The sequence below is a fragment of the Tasmannia lanceolata genome, unplaced genomic scaffold, assembly GCF_043159265.1.
Source record: "Tasmannia lanceolata isolate RefF3 unplaced genomic scaffold, GAP_Taslan_0.1 ptg000008l, whole genome shotgun sequence".
Lineage (NCBI taxonomy): Eukaryota > Viridiplantae > Streptophyta > Magnoliopsida > Canellales > Winteraceae > Tasmannia > Tasmannia lanceolata.
This window is the reverse complement of record NW_027518685.1, coordinates 9,191,327-9,216,363: the sequence shown is the minus strand read 5'-3', so window position 1 is coordinate 9,216,363 and position 25,037 is coordinate 9,191,327. Positions and strand designations below refer to the sequence as shown.

The 25,037-nt window shown below is 39.9% G+C and overlaps 1 protein-coding gene and 1 non-coding gene across 2 annotated transcripts; both read right to left on the bottom strand.

The window, feature by feature from the left end:
- Positions 1-173: 173 nt before the first annotated feature.
- On the bottom strand, positions 174-24,423 carry LOC143884258 (histone acetyltransferase of the MYST family 1-like). Its single transcript, XM_077387723.1, has 9 exons — positions 23,893-24,423; positions 18,598-18,686; positions 18,147-18,206; positions 14,675-14,884; positions 14,024-14,092; positions 13,370-13,531; positions 8,275-8,368; positions 3,066-3,208; positions 174-616 (listed from the first exon to the last, which is right to left on the bottom strand). The coding sequence occupies exons 1-9, from the start codon at positions 24,209-24,211 to the stop codon at positions 413-415; spliced, it is 1,350 nt and encodes a 449-aa protein (XP_077243838.1). The 5' UTR covers positions 24,212-24,423; the 3' UTR covers positions 174-412.
- LOC143885709 (small nucleolar RNA snoR137) lies at positions 21,209-21,368 on the bottom strand. Its single transcript, XR_013253571.1, has one exon. It is a non-coding gene; the product is annotated as a small nucleolar RNA snoR137 (small nucleolar RNA).
- Positions 24,424-25,037: the final 614 nt, after the last annotated feature.

Sequence of the window (25,037 nt, the reverse complement as noted above, 5' to 3'; positions counted from 1 at the left end):
AATAAGGCAAACTCACCTTGTCTAACAACTTTTTAAATGGTTACTGGGAGCTTTATGGGAATTGCAAGAGGTTAGATAAAAAAACAAAAGCCCAGTTCGCCCCATCATCAAAGCAAAGTCGCGCTGATATCAGTAATTTATTTAAAAACCTGGTTAGTCTACCAACAGATCCCTGCTATACACAGATTAATATTTCTCATTATCAACATCTAGGAGGTTAAAATAATCATAGAAGCCCACCAAAGAAATCCCAAAAGTTTACAAGCTATGCCAAAGAGCTTTTACAAAGCATTCATTCTCAATCAGAGTTGTTCAAGCGTGGCAAACAATCAACTTCCTATTCTTCAATTTCTTACACAACTATAACCTTTTTTTTTAAACATTTACATAAGACCGACTCTTTCAATTATCCTCAACCTTGTTCTTTATAAGGAGTCCAGATCAATTTGCTAACGTCCACCTCTAGACCTCCTCGTCCCGCTGCTTTTAAGTGGCGATCCAGTACCTTTGGGTCCGCGCAGATTACATGCTGCCCTTTCCTGTATTGAATTAGGTCTAGAGTCTGAAGGGTGCTCAATATATCATCAGCTTTTATGGCTGTCATATCACTAAGTTCCTGCAAAAAGAAAATTTTGCAGGGTATGTAAATCCCTTAGTAGCCAAGGAAGAAAAGAAAAAGAAAAAAGAAAACAAACTTCACAATAACAAATTCACCCAATATTTCTTCTAGAAAAAGATACCTATATTATTAAAAAAAAGATTACAAGTGCACTTTGGTGGCTAAAGAATGCCACATATAAAACGAGGCGCTACTTGGCACTTCTAGGAAAATGATACCTGCAGCCTCCTTGTTTTGATAATGCCACACTCCACCATATTAGACAGTTTCCTGACTGGATGCGAAATTAACAGTTTGTAATTAGAAACGTGTAAAGTAAAGTGTATCCTTTCTGTAGCAATGTAGCTTGGGGAAAAAGATATGGAAACCCAGCATATGATACAACCCAAGTGTTCCACATGTACAAAAATAAAGGGTGACACAGTGCACAAGGCTCCCGCCATTGCGGGGTCTGGGGAGCGCTAGATGTACGCAGCTTACACCTGCTTTGCAGAGAGGTTGTTACCGTGACTCGAACCAGACACAATGGAGCAACATTACCGCTGTGGCAAGGCTCGCCCTCTATTTCCACATGTACAAAAATAAAACACCTTTTTGGTGAGTTTCTGTTTAAGTTTAATTGTCAGTCTCTTGCAGCGTCCTGACAATAGCTTATTTGCTTGACTTTCTTTTCTTTTTTTTCTTTTGAAAATTGACATTTTTTATTCCAAAAAGTGCCAAATAAGGGACAAGTTGTCCCCTACCAGGCTACAAGCAGTACCGCCCCCTACATACAATAGGATTAGCTTACATATCTGTTATGTGCTATCCATCCCCATTCCCAATTATATTACCCCATAGCCTAACTTGTATCAGATCCAACAAAAGTGCCTCAATTGTGGTCCCCACCAAGGCATAATACTTGTTCGTCATGCCACACAAACTTCTCCACCTCATTCCAACTGGCGATTTCGATTTTCAAAACCCCCGCTCGAAGACCAAGAGCTATTGTGCGCCCCTAACCGTGCACGATAGCTATTTCTTCTAACGTACGCCATGCCATCTTCTTCGGCTGCATTTTCAGAGAGAGCCGGTAGTCTTCTCCGGCAACTATCCCCGCCGGCCACCACCTCCTTCTCCACGGTCACCACCTCTAGTCCCTCCTACATCTTTTCCACAAAAGCTATATATCTATCTCCACCTCTTAAACCAGCCACCACCACCTTCTTCAAGATCTAAAACCACCTCCGCCGCAGCCCAGTTTCTTCATCCCATTCCATCATTTTCATATCAATAACCCATCTTCACCACCCGATCTCCGGCGGACTTCATCTCGCACCATCATCAAGCCCCGGCGTACTCATTAAGTCCGGCCACAATGGCCTCCCGACAGCCTCCACATTCGGTAACCCTCGGACCTTCCACGGCCTCCAGATCCAGCCACGACAGCCTAGCTTCTCTCCACGGCCTCCAGATCTGGTCTCCACGGCTGCCCACGACCTTCCAGATCCGGCCTAAAATGGCCTAATTATGGACTCCAGATCGCCTCCACGACCTCCCAACGGCCTCCACAGATCCTTGGGGCCGCCACCTCTTTTTCCTTTGCAGTTTCCTAGAAGGCAGCCTCCCCTGAGATCTTCTTTCGCCCGATTAGTCTACCGATTTTACTCTCCTTCCTTCTCCAGCAATCCAAGGATTGGTGAGAATTAGGTGTCGCCGGGGATGATGGTGGTCCCCTAAAAAGGGGCGGCGATGGCAATGGCGGCCACTTCTCCTCTCTTCTCCTTCAGAAAAACCCCCAACAAGAGAGAAGATCTCCTCAAGTCCCTCTTCTTCTTCTGCTATGTATGAAACCCTAATGGATTTGCCTCTTCTTTACAAACCCCAACGATCCTTCCTCCTCTTTTGCAAAACCCCCTACACAAACCCTCTTTTCCTACCTTTTGCTTTTTGCCCTAGGAACCCCTTCCAAGCTATTTGGAGGCCTTTTGCTTCTCCAATCGAGAAGACTTCCTCCTTCCAAAAGAACAGAAAAGTGGAAAAACCCCTCCCAAAACCACGTTTAAATCCCTCTCCTTCTAATAAATCTAGTGAAAGAGAGATGATAGAGAGATTGCAGATGGGCGGCAGAGGGTGGCCAGATGTAGGACGTAGTCTTGGCAGGAGAAGTAGACGGAAGTGGTCGAATAGGGAGGCAAAAGCCCCCCTACCCCCGAGCTGCTCACCCTCTTCTCTTTTCTTGACCTACAACCCTCTTCTCTTGCCACACTTTGATTAGAAGCAAGATTAAGATTGAGGAATTTTTCCCTTGTTTGATTGACTTTCTGTTGTGTCATAAAAAAGGCTCCCCTTGTATCCGAATAATTTTGTCTTATTGTTGAAGACCGTGTGCAGAAATTAAGACAAGCAGAAAAAAAGTTGCAGTTTATTCAATATGCTAAGTATTTGAAGCCCCAATCGTGCATACCTTAATAGAGATGTTGCTTTTGTGCTTTTTCAGAATGTCGAGAAGAACCCTGGTCCAGTACCCTCTGTAGCTCAACATTCCAAGGTCAGAAAGTGGTCGTTCGGGCGTCCCTACTTTGCCTTCCTTCTTTGAAAGTTCATAGGCTGTTTGGCATTAGCATGTCATTAAAACCATTTTGAATTGACATAAAGAATCACGAATAAGGATAAAAACTGACTGTACAATAATTATGATGGTTCTCGTAGAAGCAATTCAATCATGGCGATTAACCCATTAAAAGCAAGCAAAAGTTGAAAAAGGGAAATGATTTTAGCACTCCACTGTTTTGATAGGTAGCGGAAGCTTCTTGCCTTTAAGTGTTTAAAGGGCTGTCAAAAGGTTATTTACAGTTCCCAAAAAGCTTTGACAGCGCCGATTAAAAACAAAAAAACAGGCTACTTTCGCGATGTATCAAAACAGTGGAGGGTTAAAATCATTTCCTGTTGAAAAAATATGATCAATTACTGTCGAGATACCACCAAGGACAAGGCGGGAGATTGTACATCAATTTAATGATGGAAAACTCGCATCCCCACCACTGCATACCCATCATGGTTACTGCAAACGGGAAGAACTAAAAGACTTGGAGAAAGAAAACTCTAGTCGTGGCAAGAAGAAAGATAGAAGGGACAGCGTAAGGTCTGGCAACATAACCCACGACTCCCAAAAAGAGTTATCAACTCTATAGGAAAGAATCGCTAATGATAAGCTCGCTCCGGTCAACTCCTTGTTTAGCCACAGTGACAAACTGTCCACTTCCTGATTGGCTGATCTCTAATTATGATGTAGGTGTGGACTGATTTGCTTGCATATATCAGAAATCTTAGAATTATAGGTGCTAACTTCCACAGACCTACCGTTGCCCCTTTGGCGACCAAATGACTACTTCTGGATCTCCTTCCAAAGTCATTAAAACCGTGAAGACCAAAGAGTGACGCTCTACCGTTCACCTAATAGATTCTGTTATCCCATATGGGCCAGAAAAGCACCTGAGAACACATCCCTGCCAATCCCTAAAGATTCCTCCAATGCCTGTGGGGCCGAGATTTCCTTAAGAGCTGCCATGAAAATTACTTTTATTATTTGAAGAAGAGGCGGGCACCATCTTGGATAGAATTTTAGTTTTGCTTTTCTCTCCCAAAGGGTCACTTTCCAATACTTCAAGACAACACAAGAAGGAAAAGCCCCAACTGACGTCTTCTCATTTGTCCATGCAAATAATTCCTGCTTGATTTCCGATATGATCTTGCCAAGGGATTTGCTTTTGTTGATGAAGATGGGATTGTTTCCTTCCACCCAAATGTGCCACAAAACCATGAATGGCCCATTGCTCCATGTGTCCACTGAGAGAAAAACACTTTCTCAAAAGCAGAAATGGGCTTTTGTATAGCAGCCAGTTGATCGCAAAGAGCCCTGAATCGATTTTGTATAGCAGCCAGTTGGACCGAACGTCGCCCAACCTGATCTCGACGCGGAGAACGAGCAACTCCAACAAGTGGAGACTTTCACTACTCTAAGCCCGCATCCATGAGGAAGATACCTTCTGATCTGAGTACCTTCGAGGGCCATTTTCATGGCTAAGCTACATGCAAAGGATCACAAATGATGAGAACAAGAAGGAAGAAGAGAAGGTTGATGCAACGCCGTTGTTATGATGTCTTTATAAAATTTGAAGATCTCTAAATATCACTAAATTAAGTACCACCAGCATATATCGAATTCTCAATCTTAAATGAAACCAAACAAAAAATAAGTGCTTAGTTCTGAAATAAAAACATAAAAATATGATAAATGTTCAAACTAATAAACTATTATGCAGCTAACTTTCCCAGTCCACCTAAGTGTTCCCACTTGCAAAGCTAGATATGCGAATTTGTAGTAGAGTCGATGAATTGATGGCCTGCTTGAAATTGGAGGAGCAGGTCTTGTGCTAGAAGCTGGCATCAAAGCATGCGAGGATGATGTTTCATCATATTTTTCTGGAAAATCGTCTGAAGCTTCAGGTCGCCTTTTTTGACGATCCGGGTCACAAACGACCCACGTGATCATGCGACCGTGGATTGCAAGTCGGAGGGTGGGATGCTTATTCTTGGAATGTTTCTTTCAAAGATTATTTCAAAAAAATCCAGATTTAAGTAGGTGTGTAAAAGAGAGCTACTACACAAAACTACACATTTCTTTCTTGCTTTTTGTTTCTTTTTTCCTTTTTTTTGTTTGCTTTAGTCATCTATATAATGTAACGACAAGAGGAAGGAAAAGGATAGATTTGAATAAAGTAAATTTTTGGAACATCATTTGTGAAGAGAGGCTTGGCTCTTCACATGGAACTTGACTCCTTCACGTGTCATAGTGTTTTTAACCAAAACCGTGGTATGGGATTTTCAAACCCCCACGAGTTGATTTAGTTGCTCCTTGTGTGATCTCCATCTCGTGTTACTGCTCGATGATCCTGCATCAAAGATGGCCGATGCAAGCCAAACAAAAAAAAAAGTAAATCAAAGGGAATGAAGGAAGAAGGAAGAAGAAAGTTAAATAGCTCCATACCAGGTTAAAAAAACAGGACCAAGCTAAGTGATCTGCTTCACCATTTGCATACTGCCAAACATGCTGAAATATAACCAAGTTGCCTTCGACCCCATCAAGGACTTCTTAAGTCACATTAATGCATCTCCATGGATATGTTTCTCCCTTGCACATCCAATGGATCACGTTAAGGGAATCTCCTTCAATTCTGTGATACGATCTAAATCATATATCTCGACTAACCGAACTCTAGCGTAGGGCCTGCACTTCAGTATTGGATGCATCAATCTGGGCCAACAACCAAGAAAGACCCACCTAGTAACTCCATTGTATCACAGAAATGACCCCAAAGAACCCGAGTCAAGGATTCCCCATACTGGGTACGTCAAAGATTAGTTTAATAAATCCATTGAAGCGCGCATGTGTGTGTGTTGGGGGTGGGTGGGGGTAAGGGTTGCAACTTGGGTCGGGTTGAGGCCAACTCAACCCTAACCCGAATGAGCTTAACCTCAACCCTAACCCGACCCAACCCGAACCTCAACCCGAGGAGTGTAAACCCGACCCAACCCAACATAAACTTATTCAACCCTAACCCGACCCGACGAACCCGATTTCACTCATTAAAAACATGATGAGAAGATACTCACCTTCTTTTTCTTTTGATTGGAAAACTGCCGCCGTGTGCACACTGGGAGAGGGAAAGCTTCATCAGATTTTAAAAAATCAAAAGAAACGAAAAAACCTCATCCTCTGCACACAAGGAAAGAGAAGCAAGAACGAAAAACACAAGAGGGGGGAAAGAAATAAACTCAGGGAAAGCTTCGATTCTGATTTATTCTTATTTTTTCTTCTGTTTCTTCATCGTCTTCTTCATTTGATCGTCGGTCGTCGGAATCTACAGAATGGTTGTGGTGGAATCTTGCCGTGTTCTGGAAGGAGGAGGCGGCATTCACGCTGCTGAAAATAGAAGGCTCTTAGGTTTACATTAGAAAGAAGACAAGATGGAGGAGTAACAAATGCTTTGGTGGAAAAGAGGATATAAATAAAATAAATGTTATTAAGTAAAAGTAACTTTGGTAGGCTGTTGTACACATGGAGCGAGAGAGAAAGCTACTTTATTCTTGGCATTGGGAGAAGTTAAAAACATAAAAAAAGAAGGGAAAGAAAGAGAAGTAACGGTTGACAAGAAAAGTGACTTATGGGTGATAGCTGTCAAAGTCTACTTTTTGGGAAAACAGATGGCACCATTTTTTTCATTGCTTATTCAAAATATTTGAGTTCTTCACAAAGGCACTTCGGGTTTTGGGTTGGGTCGGGTATTCAATGCCTACCCAAACCCAACCCGAAATAAAATTGGGTTAGCATTTCCACCCCTAAGCCAACCCGAGTTTGGATTTTCCCAACCCAACCCGCGCCAAAATCGGGTTGAACCCGACCCAAGTTGCACCCCTAGGTGGTGATGGTGGTGGTGTGTGTGTGGGGGGGGGGGGGGGGGGTGGGGGGGGGGGGGGGGGCTTGGGAGTTAATTTTACTTGCAGGGATCTTATGTTCTTAACTATGGCGCACCTCATCCCAGGATCTTCTCAAAGAAGTTTCTAAAATATCATTGAAGTCTGGAAGGACACTGGCCCACTGAACGATCAATGAAAGAATTTTTCGGTTCATATTGTGACACCCCACCGCACCATAAATCACTACAAAATTTAAATCTATTACCCTTGCAAGCTCTAAAGCAGATCCTCTTTGGAATAGAGGCAAAACTTTTTGAATTTCCCACCTATTAGTTGTCCTCTTGAGTCTATAATGATCAACCATGTTCCAACCCCCAAAGTTGACACCGTATATCTTGGCTATCACATTCCTCCATAGTCGGCCATCACATTCCTCCAAAGGTAGGATTTATCCACCCCAAACCTCCATAACCAAAGGGCTTTATTCATTGCCTTAATATTTCTGATTCACAGCCCCCCAGAATATTTGGGATAGCAAACATCATTCCAATTTACCAAATGGGGCCTTCTCGACTCAGAGTCATCCTAGAGAAAATCCCGCTGCAATTGTTCAATACACTTGATGACACTAACAGGACATTTAACATGGGACATATAATAGAAATGGAAATTCACAATCCTTCCTCCCAGTGAAAGGAGATTTCTCTTCCATGTAAAAAGCTGCATATCTATCTTCTTCACAATGGGATCCCAAAGAGCGCGGTGTGGCTTACCCCCAGCAAATCAGAAGAATCAATTTGCTTAACCTAGTACCAGTTTTTCACATGATGCTAACAAGACTAAGAGCTCTTTATTTGACTATAACGTGGATACAACTTGAACAAATCTACTGATAATCAAGAAACAGACATAGGAAGGATGGTGTGACCAGAGCAGATTATGGCCCATGGCACCAAAAGAATTCTCAGCAAATCCGGTAGTCCAAAATCCAAATAGGCCAAAGGTGGGGTCCCAACAATGCAATACGGTCATTCTACATCATGATATTATGCATGTCAGTATGTGTGCCCCAACATATTAGTCATCTGAAATAGTTTATAGATATTCCTACCCAAATAGACTTCATTAAAAAAAATCCTGCTCAAATAGACTAAGTCACTAAACAAGAAACATAGGAGAGATGGGGAAAAGCTCACAGAATGCAATTAGGAATTTTCCATATCCTTTTCTTTGGTATGGAGGAAGAGTGAGAATGCAAGCCAAGTTATATGATTCCTCTGAATGCTTTTCCTGCATCATTAGCCAAACCATTGGAAGAAAACATTTAAGAGACTGAAACCAAAAATATGTTTTCCCAGCATCATGCAAAGCACTGAAAGAAAACATTTTGAAGGATGAAACAAAAGCAAAAGTGCAATGCACTCATTAACCATGCCACAAACATGTTAAAAACAGAAGAATAAAAACCTAGAAGAAAATGCAAAATTTCAAGTGCCAATGAACTTCTTAACAAGCAATTTTTTTATTAAGTCTTGACTTGATGCCACCCATGAAGCTCATGTTATTAGACCATTTATGTTAGTTTCTGGTCATCACCTTGACCAGCAGCTCACTAGATTCCTGATATGGGCATGGTCGCTATATTTGACACATATATTAGATGACTGCTGATCTAATGCAGACAAGACATGCATGTCTACTTAGCCATCAGCCCACCACTGGTTTGCATCTTTGCTCTTACTTTTTTTTTAAAAGAAAAAAAAAAGTAAGAGCATCTTTGCTCTTACTTAACTGTCATTTCATTCAAGAGACCTCATACATAAATCTATTTCTTTCCGGCAGCATATTGCTGATTTATCTCAAACATGATGTCTTTTTGGGTTCCTTTTCTTGAATGTGTGCGTGTGGGGATGACTAACTGATGTATATAAAGGCTAATTTTTTTTTTAATAATTACATAATTGTATTAGAATTCATACGGAGCCTACATAAGATAGGGACCAGGAGTCCCCCTTTGTATTACAATGTATGAGGGCCCAGGAGATAACTCCCGGGCCACAAAGTAAAAAAAGGACAGAAAATCAAAAAGGTATCCCCTTTGTCATTCCCCTATACGTCCCTCCTTCGAACCAGAACTTCCAAATCCTGCCGCCTACCTAAAAGGCCGTTCGACATCAATTTTTAAAAAACTTTGCTTACCCCTAATACAAGCTTACCCAAAACAAAGCGTTGCGATCTTCCATTGAAGACCTTAAAAGCAGACTCCCCTTTAAGACGTGCATTTTCCCATTTCCCTCAAGAGACGCTCAATCTCAAATGCGAAAACTTCCTCATCCGACACAATAGCCGAGAGATCCTCAGCATTTGGTTCCATACCTTCAGAAGCCTTTTTCTGGTCAATCATGTCCTCCAGCTTTTTTATTCCCACTGCCTTGTCTGCTTCCCATCGGAGGCGCCTCAGATTCCTCTCATCCGCCAATGATTTGTTGAAGAAGGGATGTTTATGCATATCCAGGCGACCATTTTCTTTTTATAATAGGATGACTCACTTTGTTTTACACTTCTCAGATTGGCTGTTGAGAGCTTTTTGGGAATTGTAATAGCCTCTGACAGCTGGTTAAAGCATGTAAAACAAGGTGAGTCCATCCCATTATCAAAACATGGTTGTGAGGATATTAGTGTGTGTGTGTACTGTCATTCCCAGCAGCTCGTGTACATCATATGAGCACCTAAGATGTTATATAACTGAGGCTACCTTGGTGTGCGTGGGAATTGTTGTCCCTACGGAAGCCTATTTTTCTGTGCCTTAATTTAACAGTGAAAGACTAGAGCGGTAGTCAAACAAAGTCTTGGGTTAGTGTCACCTGATCAGGAGGAATCAGAGGAACCCAAACACAATCTGGGTAAAATAAATGGTGTAGAGAATACTGCTCTATAAAAGTTGATAGTTCGGATATTAAATATGGCTCCATACAAGAAATATGGATATGGATGTGGGTAAGTAAAATGTGCATCATTCTCAAAAAGATTTGAGTCTTCCTAGCCAACACAGAGTTGGTGTCCATATTATTGCCACCAAATGCATCTGGCCAGAAGTTTTACTGTTTGTGTATAATAGCAGTTCTAGTAAGAGGCGTAGAGTGCACCAATGACATATTGACCTTCGTAGAGTGCATGAATGACATACTTTCCATATAAGGAAAAGCATTCATGTGGGAAATAAGCAGTTGCCTCCATAGTCCACATGAAAACCTAGGAAGTCTAGGAAAATTAGTAGGACAGAATTCTTGATGTAAGCATGTCAAACAAAATTAACCTTTTTAAGGAAAAATTGACATTTTCTATTTCCTCTCTCCTATCGACTCAAAGAAGAGCAAAGATGAAAGAGGAAAAGGAACGAGAGAGAAGGGAAGCAAAGAAGAGGATAGAAGAAAGGGGGAGATATATATATATATATATATATATATATATATATATATATATATACACACACACACACACACACACACATATATATATATATATATGAGGAAACTGTTGGTGAGCTTAAGCGCACCAAACTTATGGTGCGCTTAAGCTCCCCAATCACATGGGTCCCACATGTTCTGTGGTGATCCAAACCATTCATTTGCAAGGCCTTATCATAGATAGGGGGTGTACCAAAAATCAGCTCCATAGGATCATCCTAACCCCTCCATTTGTGGAAGACAAAAATGGGGCAGATTTGTGTCTGTCCATTTTTGTCCTCCACAAATGGAGGGGTTAGGATGATCCTATGGAGCTGATTTTTGGTACACCCCCCATCTATGTAAGAGACTTTCAAATGAATGCTTTGGATCATCCTAACAAAGTGGGCCCCCATGTGATTGGGCGCTTAAGCTCACCATAAGTTTGGTGAGCTTAAGCGCACCAACAGTTTCCTCTATATATATATATATATATATATATATATATATATATATATATATATATAGAGAGAGAGAGAGAGAGAGAGAGAGAGGCCCCAATGGAGATATATTATTCCCTCAAGAGTGAATTTCCCACAACATTTTGATCTCAAGCAAGGAATCATTGTGACAGGGATAGATGTGAGTTTCTCCATAGTATCAGAGACCAATCCTAATCTGACTTATTACCACCATCACAACTCCTTCGTCACACCCCCGACACCAACCTCTCAACTCCTCCCTCAGCCCAACACCATCGCGGCTGCAAGGCTACTTTCAACGGCCCTCATCCCATTTCTACTTCCTCCTTGTCAAAGTCGTCATAGACAAGGGCCCAGTTTGGGAATGCCATGATCAGCATTGTTGTCTCCATCGCCGCCTCGTTCTTTTGTCTTCTCTCCACGTTTCTCCTTTTATTTTTCCTATTCTTGTATCTTGTTGGGTTAGAGGCAAGGTTCTATGTCCTCCTCTTGTAACTATTTTTTCTTATTAATAAAATTTAAGGTGCCACCCCGGGTTCCTAGATAAAGTCCGGGTTAAAAAAACAAAGTGACAGGCAAACGAGACGAAGAACAAAATAGGTGAAGCTTTTGTATGGTAATATGACATGAGATGCGGCGAGATGTACTCTAAAAAACAAATTCTGCTGTTATGTTTGTTGTCAAGCCCAAAACCAGAGAAACTAACTACTTTTAGATAAGGCAGAGTCAAAACAAAAGACAGTGGCCTAATACAGATAGATTAGCAGAATATAATCTGGGTAAATACCTAGATTTCTCCAAGTAAAAATGAATACAATAAATGTTACAAACAAGCCAGAAAGAAGTGGTGTCATGAGGAAAAGGCGAGCTGCAAAGAAAAAAGTTAGAAATCAACAATCTAAACGATATGATCCAGTGCATGCTCATGAGTCAAATGGTATGTTTTTTTTTTTTGAATGGCAAGTCAAATGGTATGTGAACCTTCAAAACATTATGTTTTAAGATCCTGTTCTGACCACTAGCAACTACTATTGCTAACACGTCTGATTATGAAACATAAGCCTAAGCTAAAAGAAAACCACAATGAACACAACAGTTGAGATAAACGAAGGCTACTGATATTGGCACTACCGTGTTTTGATGATAAGACAAACTCACCTTGTCTTTTCTTTTTTAATTGGCTGCTGAGAGTTTTTTGGGAATTGTAATAGCCTTTGATAACCGTTTAAATTAAAAAAGACAAGGTGATTTCGTCTTATTATCAAATCATGACAATGCGAATATCAGTAGCCAAAAGAAAACTAAAAGCTTTTTTGTTAAAAATTCATTGACAATACCCAAATTCAAAAGCAAAGATAAACAGAGAAAGAGTACAGAAAGTGTAGTACACAGAGAAAGGCTACAGAAAGTGTATTACAAGTTGTCTTGGTATTTGACTTTGAGAAACAATTCATCTTATGCATGAGTCAGTCACTCCATAGTCCATACCCTAATTTAACTGCTACACTAATATAAGCTTTTATTTCTATAAGCACCAGAAACTTTGTTGATAAGGTGACAGAGGCATCATACACAAAAAACACGGACACAAGAAATTAAAAACACTACTACTAGAGAAGAGACCCCTGAATCAACAGACCATCTATGGACCCCCTCCTTAACCAGAGAGCAGGCCATCTGATTTGTTTCTCTATGAATGCGATGAAATGAGATATTCAGTTGGGCCCAAAGATCATAAAGTCCTTCCAAAAACATCTGCTGCTCAGTAAGGGAGCTTGTCAACAAAAGTAGCCAATCTGATACGGTTAAGGATCTCCTACCAAGACAAGGGTTGGAGAAAGGACTAAAGAGCCAATAACGATCCAGAAAACTTCAAGAACTGAAGAACTCTTCATTATTATGTTTAGCATAGGCAACTCTCAAGTCTTAACATTTAATAGACCAGCAAAAAACCTAAATGAGCCACAGCGGCACATGCCCGACATACCTGTATTGCTTATAGAATTATCGTGTTAAAAAAACATCAAGTGATGGTCCTTGTCGTCCACAAATGGTTCCCAAGCTCTAATCAGATCGACTATCTTAATACAGTAAAATTCCTTGCACACTAAGGAGACCAAGAACATATATAAAAATTAATTTGCTCCTTAACCTTAGAAGCAGGCCATAATTTATATCTAAAATAATTTCTTCCATTCCATAATGCCATAATATGGTCCATTAAAAAGATTCTAGAAGCATAGATACATCAAGAACCAAATATCAGTACACTAAAGCAGCATACAAATACCCCTTATAAGGAGCTAACAGAAAAATTCCAGAAACAATTACTTTTTTTTGCTATAACCACATCAAACAATTACCTTGGAAAAATATCCAACCATGTGGCATCCTCGATCATCGCATTCACACAGTATGTAAAATAGAAAGAGATCAACATCATAGTAAAGCGTCTTGTGATCGAGAAACAATTTTGCCAAATAGCAAAGGTTCTGCCCATAAACCTTGTTCTTCTTGCCATCAACCTGTTAACATGTTAATCCTCAGCAACATGCTACTACCCATCCTTAAACAAATAAAAACAACAACCAAATACAACTTTGAAACATATAACAAGAAGAAAAGAGGGGACTGATCCACAGCAACGTGCTGATATCCATCCTAAAAAAATAAAAATAAAAACAACCAAATACAACTTTGAAAGATATAACAAGGAGGGGACTGAGGCATGAAAAACACACGAAATAATGATAGTTGCAAACAGATATGATAAGACTGAACTGTAGATTCAAATAGAAATACTGTTAAGATTGCATCAAAGCCAAATATAATCTGAAAACATTGTGCATCAGGATTTTTTAAACAAGTGCAACCTTACATATGGAACTATTGTGCAATAATTGAAAATAAATGAAAGACTTCACAAAGAACAGATTCTCACGCTAATCTTCCATAATCACTCAGCAAAGAGTAGAAAAATCAACTAAAACTAATTCATAAAAGAGAGAGGAACTTGCCTCAAACATTGATAGTGTTCCACTGCGATAGATCTCATCGCCTGGGGGATGCTTGAGATCACACTTTCTCTACACCGTAAAAATCAACATGTCATATATAAATAATACAGCCCATTGGATAGCTAAAAAAGATCAAAATGAATGAAAAATGCAATAAACTCATGCACAAGAGACAATTATAATGAATAAAGAAGTCTTTCAAATACTAAATAGAAAAAAGTGAAAGCAGCAAGCAGGACACAAATTCTTAAGAAACGGACTAGTTTTAGGCACTGATATCAGCATAACACCGGGCTCACATGGGCTATGGCTGCACGCCCTGCATGTGTGCCAGAAGACACCCCCACCCCCACCCCCACACCTCTCGCGGCATCCTCAAATCATTGTCATTTTATATTAGGGTGTGTCAGCACCCCCGAGAAGTAAGATACACTGTGTGCATCTAAAAGAACGCATTCCGGGAAAAAAGTGTGAAACACATGCAGTGTGAGGTTCATCAGACGAAACTTTAATGTATATTGGCAAGAGAATCAAATGGAGTAACTTCATGAAAAGAAACAACTAAACACAAGCATCAAATGGACTAGTGCATTAACAGAACCTGTAGCTCCCAAATAGTATGATATTTGTACAAAGTGAAATGTAGCTCACCATATGCCTCTGAAGCTGTTCTTTGCGCTTCATGAAGTTGAGGCAAAACTCACAAAAATATAGCTTCAAAGAGTCATTGTATTCTGGTGGGAAAGGCGAGAAATACCATGTCTCAATCTCATATCTTCCAAGCTCTATGGTTGCTATGTTTTTCACTTTTGTAAATTCCTCGTGTTCACGTAAGCTGGCAGCATCAAGCTCTTCATGGCCCTGGCTATGAGAACATGTAAGCAAGTCTAAGCAGATTGCAACATAAAACGACAAAGAAAAAGTAGACAAAACATAACAGTTTCACGCGTGTCATAAGTGCTCATTTCAATCAAAAGTTACGAGGTAGGGAGTACAGAAGATTTTCATACCTGCTGATACGTTTTACCTTTCATTAAAAGAATTTAAACTTTATCCAGATAAATAGAAGTAAAAGAAGAAATAACCCACCAGCACAAATGTAACCCGACGATGAAAATGTCACAGGAAAGAGTTAAGAAGGCAAAAAACTTAGAGGCGCACTAAATTCATTTTTTCAAACCACGAAATGTTTACCAAAAGCACTAAATTAATTATTTTCAAACCATGAGATGTTTACCAAAAGCATTATAAACTCATAAAATTCACCAAAATATGCCACTAAATTCCAAGGTTATAAAGATACTCCCAGACAATCAGAAACATCGAGGTGTGAGAAGGTTAAAAGACTGAAAAGCTGATGGATGGGGTGGATATAAAGACTTAGAGAGGTTAAATAGGTAGTGTCGGAAAGTGGCTCTGGTGATTTTATAGGTAATCAATAATGGTTATGAGGAATGGTTAATAGAGGAAATTGCGGATTCCTTCGAGAGAGGGTGGTAGGTAGAGAAGTTTCTAAAAGAGAAGGTTGTAGGTTTGGTGCCACTTTGTTTGGTGGAAGTAAAGTTTGGAAAGGGAATCACATTTAAGATTAGACGTACGAAGCAAGACTATTTTGGTATATGGGCAGGGAAGCTTTAATGCTAAAATAGTTTAACGAGCCAATGACTCTAAGAGAAGGTTCAGAAGCAAAAGGAGGTAAGGATATCCAGAGCAAGACTATAGCATGGGTGAAACATTCCGGCAGTTAAATCTTCAAGCTGAAATAAGGGGATAAAATCTGGTTTTCAGAAGATGTTCGATGGGAGAGTATCTCTTGGAGCAGAAATTTCCTAGATTGGTTACTCTAGCTACAAAGGGAGGAGTGGAAGTTCAAAGACTAGATTGCAAGAGTGGGAGGAAAAGTAGGATTTTATCGGATTTCCACCGAAATCTCCAACTGAAACTGAGACGTTTCCGTGGTGACCGCATATCCATTGTGACAATATAATGGATGGCCGGCTACTGTTAAAGTGCCTTTCAAAAGGGGATATTATTGGTGTGTGTGTGGGGTGGTGGTGCGTGGGTTGGGGGGGGCGGGGTACCAATTACCAAAAGACCATTTATTTAGCATTACAAGAGAGCATAAACATATACTAGATAATAAAATTTTAAAACCTTGCAAGAGGGCATAAACCTCGTATCTATTCGAGTCACTGATACCTCAAGGATCTGAATAAGCAAGATGACACCTCTAGTCTCTTTAACATCATCAATGGAAGCAAATGCCAGTATTTTCCACAGAACCATCATTAATATTTAACATGATAGCAACCTCAGGAGGTATTGACCTCATCACAACAAGGACTGCAGTATACTTCACGAGGCCTTAAGGTGTGGGTGTGTGAAGAAACAAGAGTGAGTACTTCCTAAGAGGAGGAAGAGATTCTTTTTTCTTTTGTGAGTGTGTGTGTGTGTGTGGGGGGGGGGGGGGGGGGGGGGGGTTGGTGTGTTTTAGGGGGCATAAAGCACGCTGGAACAGGGGAACCAGGAAAAAAAGTCGGATGCAGACCCGAGCGAACGGATTCTCTCAAGGAATGGATTGCGCTACCTTGAAAACTCACCCAAACGAAGTCACGAGGTTATACTAACATCAAAGTGGAAAGAGGACACTTTTATCCTTCCCGGCCTACTCTCACCATGGAATCAAAGAGATGTGGGTCAAGGAGGAGGATGAGGAGGAAGAATAGAGGAGAAAGAGGGGAAGTATGAGGAGGAAGAAGAAATCTGGAAAGAGGGAAAGTAATTAAAGTTCAATACAGCAGGCCTATATATATATATATATATATATATATATATATATAGAGAGAGAGAGAGAGAGGAAAAGGATTGTACGCTCGAGCGCACCAAGCTTATGGTGCACTCGAGTGCCCCAATCACATGGGTCCCACATTTTTTGTGATGATCCAAAGCATTCATTTGCAAGGCCCTATCATAGATAGGGTGTGTACCAAAAATCAGCTGTATTGAATCATCCTAACCCCTCCAAAGGTGGAGGGCAAAAATGAGCAGATTTGTGGACAAACAGTGTCTGTCCATTTTGACCTCCACAAATGGATGGGTTAGGATGATCCTATGGAGCTGAATTTTTGGTACACATCCCATCTATGTAAGGGCCTTTCAAATGAATGCTTTGGATCATCCTAACAAAGTGGGCCCAAATGTGATTGGGTGCTCGAGCGCACCATAAGCTTGGTGCGCTCGAGCGTACGATCCTTTTCCTCATATGTAGGCAATAAAATACCATGGAAAATAAAAGGCCTAAAAACTGAAAACATGGAAATAAAACCCTAGAAACTAAATAAGATGGAAATACATCCCTAAAAGTCCTAATGGGCAAATATGCCACTTATTGGGCCTACAATCTGCATCACCTATGCATTAGCTAAAGAACACATGAGGGGGACCAAATCTAGTAGTTGGTGATTGATTTCCTATTGTAAATGGAGTGATAGAGATTTTCTCAATTTATAGATGAGATTTTCGACTCGACCGTGTAGAGGGTCACTCAGTTCATTACCATCATGGCAGGAGATTTGTGAATGCAAAGGAGGACCGGCTCGCCCGAGCCGGAGTTTCGAGATCGGCACTTGAGATTTTCGATACACCCCGTGCGCGATTTCTATTGTTATTGTAGAGTTTTGTACAGTTCGATCCCATGACCGTCTAAGTCATGATCTTTTCTTTCGAATAGAATTTTACCATTTGAAAAAAAATGGAGTGGTAGAGATATTTTCCTAATCTTTTCTTATTGACAACCTCAACCATCCTTTAGGTACCTTTTCATTGTTCATCTAATAAATGTGTTATCAATCAATAATGATCTTTCGAACGCTCAAGCACTATGACATGTCACTTAGCAAGAATAGAGATGAGAGAAAACTAAACATGACTTTAACAAACCAAGATCAAAGGCACTTGTTTAAATTTTAGAAAGAACTGAAGTAAATAAGTAGAAGACATGATCCAAAGGCACTTATTAAATTTTTAGAAGGAACTGAAGTAAATATGTAGAAGATATGATCATGCTATAAAAATCAAATTAATACAATCAAGCACCTCAATCACAAAATTTATATAAGCATACCTCCACATGTGTCTCGTCAATTTTACGTTTCTGGTGACGTGTCATTTTCAAGCTTGTTGCCTGAAAAGACCATGTGTAAGAAACTTCTTCCAAACTGTAGAAATAAAAATCCTTTCCTATGAGGTGCAAACCAAAAAAGAGCAGGATATTGAGAATGAAAAAACAGAATTAGAAGAGATCCAAGATGGATGCAAAATAACTGGGATAAGAAGGGACACCATATAAAAATTAACTATAGTCAGAGAAAGTGTCCTCCAAATCACCAACCCAAATGCAGAAATGGCATGCCGTACAAAAGTAGTGTCCTTAAATATTCCCCCAAATAGATCAGATAACAATGCAAGTGAACGAAATCTCAACTTGTCATCATATCCAATAATCAAAATATGAATATCTAACATGAAATATAATCTACGTTCAGAACTAGAAGAAAATTTGGCATGGACAATACCTTTTCCTCCACCTTTTCATCAATATAAGCCTCCACAGAATCAAGATCAAGTTGCTCAAGCTTAACCCACTCATCAAGCCTTCTATTGACTGCAACCAAGAAGAATATCATCCACAACTATGAATAGCAAAAACTATTCAAGTAAATAAATTAAAATAATCAGTCATGTAGCAGAGAGTACAATAGATGTCAATATAATGGGAAGATTAAGATTGCATGGTGCAACATATGTGAATGATGGTGATAAATGTCCTGACTTATTCAAAAGAGTTGTGAACCCAAGTGCCATGCAGGCACACTATACTTCCTTCATGGGTGAGTAGTGGACTTTTACCCAATCTGCAGGGGAGGGCGAACTCATTCGAGCCTCTAAAAGAGTTTTATTGAACTCTCTGTTAGGCTGCCTAGGGTTATCCCAGAAGAGGGATTAAAGATGAAATCCTATCTAAAAATGACCATTCTTTCAAGTCTTTCTATGCCCACTTCATGGAGAGCCAAGAGAGAAGCTTTCCAAATATCTGGAGTTATACTGCGTCTTCTAGAGCTATAGTTTCATGTGTTACACAGGTGGTAGGATTCTCAAGGGGAATCAGTTCGTGAGATCAGATAATTTACCTCATTTGTGATCTTACTGGCAAAAATCTAATGTAGATTCTCTTTCCTTGCAATTGGTCTTCTGATATCTGGAAGTATTTCACCAAATCTTTTAACTGTCCAAGCATCCATGATAATGCGTACAATTCGGTTGACCCCTTGAAATGGTGATATAATCAAAAGATTGTTAACAAAAGACCCAAGCAACTTGGGTTGGGCTCCACCCGAACCTGCCAGGTTCAACCCGAAAATTTAACGGGTTGGGTTTTATATTGGGCAATCAGGTCGAGTTTGGGTTGGCAAAAATGAACCCGATGCATTTTCGGGTTGGGTTCACATCTCATCTCTCCATTTACCTTCTCTATTTATCTCCCTCATCCCCCTTGAACCCTCTCGAAACTTCCTACCCAATACACCCTTATTTTCCCTTCAAATCAAAACCTGCAAGCTTCATATCTTGGAAAGATTCAGATTCCAGAAACCTGGATGGTGATGGAAAAGCTTCACATGCATTAAAAGGAGCAGAGAACTTTCAACTTCATTAAGGTTGGAACTCCTCTAAGCAAAAACCTTTGATGTTCCAAGCATCTTCTAAATGGTCCTTTTGAAAGCATGTTTTGTGATCGTCCAGAGAAGCATGAACAAATACTTCTATGTGATACCTTAAGCCGGCCAAGAAACTGCTATCCTCGGATTTCTTCTTTCAACAAGAAGTTTACAGTGGTGGTTGACACAAATGATGCCATGATGGTTGAATTTTTTTTATTTTTTATTTTTTGAACGACGATGCCATGATGGTTGATATTCAGAAGAAAGCCAATGAATAGGTTCCTTTTTTCCCCATTTTTTCTGCTTCTACTCCTGATTTATTTCTTATTTTTCTTAATTTTGCTTGGGTGTCAATTTGCAGAGGAAGGAAATAGAGTGCTCTGTATTTTTTTGAAAGGGAAAGAACTCATACAGCAGGCATCAACCCCTACGGCCCTACCCAATTTGTAAAATCAAGTTGGATTCAGGTTGAGTTCGGGTAGAGTTTATTTTCATGTGGGGTGGGTCGGGTTGACTTTCCTCAGGTTTTGAATCGGGTTGGGTCGGGTTAGGGTCGAACAATTAGTCACTTGGGTTGGGTTTGGGTTGGCCACAACCTGACCTGAGTTGCACCCCTACTTGTATCAGAAAAGTGCTTTCTCATTGATCTAGCTAGAACGCAATGATTGAATTTTTGAAATGCAATTAAGCTGCTCGGGGTATTTATCAACAAAATTATAGTGGAAGTGATTGAGAGGGCATCCAAAACTCGACTCATTGATAAATTCCTTTATGGGAATTTTTTTTTTTGAATGGTCCTTTCTGGGATATAATTATGTTGGTTTTAGGTGAGTAGGGATTATGCAAGCACCGAAAGGCCTTATGATATCTGGCTTGCCCCTGAACGAGGATGGATTAAACTAAATTTCAACGATAGAATCAAAGTGTAAGGATTATGTAAGCCCCGAAAGGCCTCCTGATATCTGGCTTGCCCCTGAAAGGGGATGGATTGAACTAAATCCAACGATAGAATCAAAGTTTCCATTGCGAACAATACCAAAATTCGCAAAGCAGGCTTCGGGAAATTTTTTATGTTGATGGAAGAATTGTTTTTCCATATGCAGGTCCTTGTGGAGATTCTTAGACGATAGACACAGAAGTTAGTGCGGCCTGGTTTAGTATCCAAAAGCTATCTGAGCTCAATGCATCTAAAGTTTAGATTAAGGGTGATTTGGTGTCGTGATATAAATGGCTTAAGAACGAGACTCCGAGGGAAGATTTACTTACTAATCATGGGGTGCTATGTATGGATGAAATGGAAAGGCATGAAATGCCATCCTTGTAGTTCTCTTGGTTTTGTGTTTGCTTTTGCCCTGCTTGGGGCCTTCGCTGGTATTGCTCCCTTCAATCAACAAATTTTTTTCGAAGGAAAAAATTATATATATTTTTTAATTCTAATTTACAATGACATTAAGAAACATTAAGAAATAAATGTACCAGGAGACAGGTAACATGATGCTATGATGTTATAAACACCATGCTGTTTAATACTGCCGATGGAATTTTTTTTTCCATTTTCTCAATCTATGCTTCTCAACAAGAACAAACCCACATAAAAAAAGGTATATGATCTGTCAGTAAGAAGCAAAAAGGAAACAATTATGTTAGGGATGCATATAATGTAAAAAGGGATTACGTAAAAAGACCCTTTTAATAAGTATTGGTCGAGAATTATAAGCTTTTCTATCAATAATGACAAAAAATTAAGTTCGTTATGTGCATTACGTAAAAAGACCCTTTTAATAAGTATTGGTCGGGAATTACCAAGCTTTTCTATCAACAATGACAATTCATTAAGATAGAAAATCATATCATTAAAAAAAAAAAAAAAAATCATACCAGTACGAATAACAATGCAGTCAGCGTCCCCAAATGTCCAAAAGAAACAAAAACTATCAAATCAAGATGGATTCGAGATCCACAACAAAGAGAATGAGGCCCATTTAGCAAACCTTCCAACAATGATTACCTCCTAGTAAAAGTGAGATGCCAAAACTGACTTAGATCAGAGGTATTATTAAAAAGCTCTCAATAGATCCCACAATCTTCCACGAAAATCAAACCTTTCTTTCCCAATTTGGAACTTTTTTTATCCCTATCCAGCGTTCTAGGCCAGAGTTTTATTTCTTTCCTCAACATGCAATGTCATGACTTCTCCCTTCATCATTGCCCGTGATCTCTTGAAAATATGAGCCTTTTTCGCCTTTCTCAAACTTATTTTTTAGCAACTTGAGTTTCATCTGTCTCCGAAACCAAACTTTCAACCAAAAAGACTTCCAGCATTCCATGATCAAAGCCTAAAAACTGAAGACTCTGAAAACAGTTTTTTAACATAAGTGATACATTAAAAGGAAAAGGCCCCAAAGTCATACAAGAACAAAAGAAAAATTGATACATAGAAAAAAAGGCTTAAGAAGAGATTGAGGCTCCATGAGACTCCTTTGAATATTTCATGAGATGGAGTCGCTAAGTCGTTTTAAATCTAATGGCTAATATGATGGATGGATCACACCCATTTCATAGGAAAGGAGGCCTCAACCTCTAAAATGAAATCCAACCTATTATTTAGAGGGTCGCTAATATTAACACTACAAATAAAAGTCTTCCTTTTGTTAAGTGTTCGACCAATAATTTCTTCCATAAATGCCAAGAGAAGGTTTATGGTTTATGGATCATCAAGATATTAGAGGTGGGAGACGAATAGGCCGCTCAGGTCAACCTCAATGTCTTAGGATACCCAAATGAAAAACATTTTTCAAATGTGAAGGATGATAATCCCCACAAATCCAACAGTCTCCAGCAAATGGGAGATAAAACTCAAATTGGTTTAGGTAAAACCCTATCCAAATGCTTCGAACTAGTGGGTTACCAGTCACCTAAAGTAAGAAACTAGCCTAACCATATCATGATAAGACGCCCTAGTTATCAGCCCATGTAAAACTCACGTTTATGAGAGAAATCTCAAGCCACTTGTTTCCACTCTATACCCCCAAAATCTCACCCTATTGTGACAAACATACTAACCCCTCTAATTGCTTCCCTTCAAACCTCCCCAAACTTTTTTCTCTGACCAATATTTTTTAAAGAATTTCCTGGCTTCATCCACATGGCCCGTGAAATTAAGCTCCATTACTTCCGCACTTCAGGTAATTTTCAAAACGGCAAGGAAAGAGTTACCAATAAAAGATAGCCCTCGACTCCAATTCCACTCAATGATAAATTTGGTTTTGATCCTAAGTGGTTTAAGGTCCTAGCCTAATGTGTTCCATCAGTCCTAGGGATTTTTGCGTATTGGTTAGGTACCTAACAATTGTTATCAAAGCCAACACTATGTCCTGTCATGCTCAAGTCACATAAGGGGCGACCTGTGAAAAGGACTACATGAAGCAACCAGAGTGAGAGTTGTCACCGAGCGGGAAGTCGGACGGAAGGGGCGACCTATGAAAAAGGCTGCCTAGAGCAACTAGATTGAAGGCCATCAAATAAGGAGCCGTCGATGGAAGGGGCAACCTGTGAAAAGGGCTACCTGTGGGTGGTTAGGGATGTAAGCAGCGGAGCCTGATGGAATGTTACAATCCTAAGTGGTTTAAGGGCCTAGCGTGCCAAACGCATTCCATCAGTACAGTGGCTTTAGCCATAGTGGTTAGGTACTTGAAAAATTCACACCCTAAACCCAATACAAGAATGAAACAAAGCAACAACCATTGCAAGCAAATGCAAAAAAAAAAAAAAAACATTTGTCCTCCATTTAACCATTATCACCGAAACTCAATCCTAAAGCGAGAAATTTAAGGAGGGAAATAAAAGAACACAGAAAAAGTTAAATGATCCCAAACAGAAACCGTGAAAAAATTAAATAAAAACTTTGTACCGGGTAATTCACATACTTTCTCACTGTCGTTGTAAGATCACCCCTAATTTTTTTTTAGTCGGTTCGTTAATGACATGTTGATATTATTATTATGTTAATGGGTTGTGTTACGGTCAATTAGGCACGTAACAGTTTCCTTGGCACAATTCTCCAACCGAATTTCCATCGAAAACAAACCCTAACCCTAGAAAAATAAAACTGCACAATCCCAACTCGAAAAAAGAATTCATGGTCAGACTTACATTCGGTGTAATGAACATAGTATTCGTATGCGCTGTTCCCACCGCAATGCATTTTGCGGCGCTCGATGACCTTGACGGGATGATATTTACCGTCTCTCCAACGGCACATGACGCGGGTCCCCACCTCTAACGGCAGAACCCCAGTCTTAAGATTCCTTGGTCCGTCCTTCTCCGGCGGATTACCGGCGAATTCACCGTCCGGCAACGGCGTATCGGATCCGTCGTCGTTTTCTTGTTTTGCTTGCTGGTTTCCGTTGCAGTTTGGCGGCCCTCCATTCTCCCCCGTTGAACCCTCCGTCGAACCCTCCATCGAACCCATCTAACGAAGAGAGAGAGAGAGAGGTTAGGGTTAGGGTTTTGGTTGTTGGAGGAAATGGCCGATCTCAGATAATTAGGGAAATATGACAGGACGACGAGAGAACGATAAATTGATTGGTGTCAGTTAGGGAGATGAAATTAGGTCTCGTTATAGTCTCGCGGGATTTTGAATGCCCCCGATTGACTTGTGGATAATAAAGTCTTGAAAAGTTTTTCAACATTCCAGGGCACGTTTGGCTACAATGAATTTTTTTATTTTTTTTCATGATAGACTGTGGTGTCTGGCGAGATAGGGGTGAAGTGGCTAAAAACATGAAACAAGTGTCTAAGTGCTAACAAGTGGCTACAGATCAGGAAACAAAAAAAAAAAAAAAAACTATACTAAAAATGGGATAGACTTTTTCTTGATTTTTAACCACTTCTCACTATCATCTCAATCGTGCACTCCAAGATCTCTCCTTCCACCTGCCTACCCCACTCGCCACTTGAGACACTAATCTTATATATACAAGTAAAGCGGAATCCTCTCAGCCGTGGTGGTGCCACGTGGTGGTGCCACGTGTCACCCCTCTCCATAAATATTTCTCCATCCTGTATATTAAATTCCCCTTATTCCATTTCAAACGTTTCTGTTTGGATTTTATTATTCCTTTAATTTCTTAATTAAACCTTTATTTTAGCAGTTAATTACCCTTAATTAGTAGAGTTTGAATAGAATAGGAAAAGCTACAAGAATCCCAAACATTATTTTCGTTTCAAAGAGTCACATACGTAAAAATCAGGACTTCTTATATGTGTGTGTGTGTGTGTATATATATATATATATA

Coding starts and splice junctions, on each gene's coding strand:
- LOC143884258 (XM_077387723.1), bottom strand. CDS start 24,211: ATGGGTTCGATGGAGGGTTCGACGGAGGGTTCAACGGGGGAGAATGGA. Junction 18,207..18,597: donor ATGAAAAGGTGGAGGAAAAG/GTATTGTCCATG, acceptor TGGTCTTTTCAG/GCAACAAGCTTGAAAATGAC. Junction 13,532..14,023: donor GAACACTATCAATGTTTGAG/GCAAGTTCCTCT, acceptor ACATGTTAACAG/GTTGATGGCAAGAAGAACAA.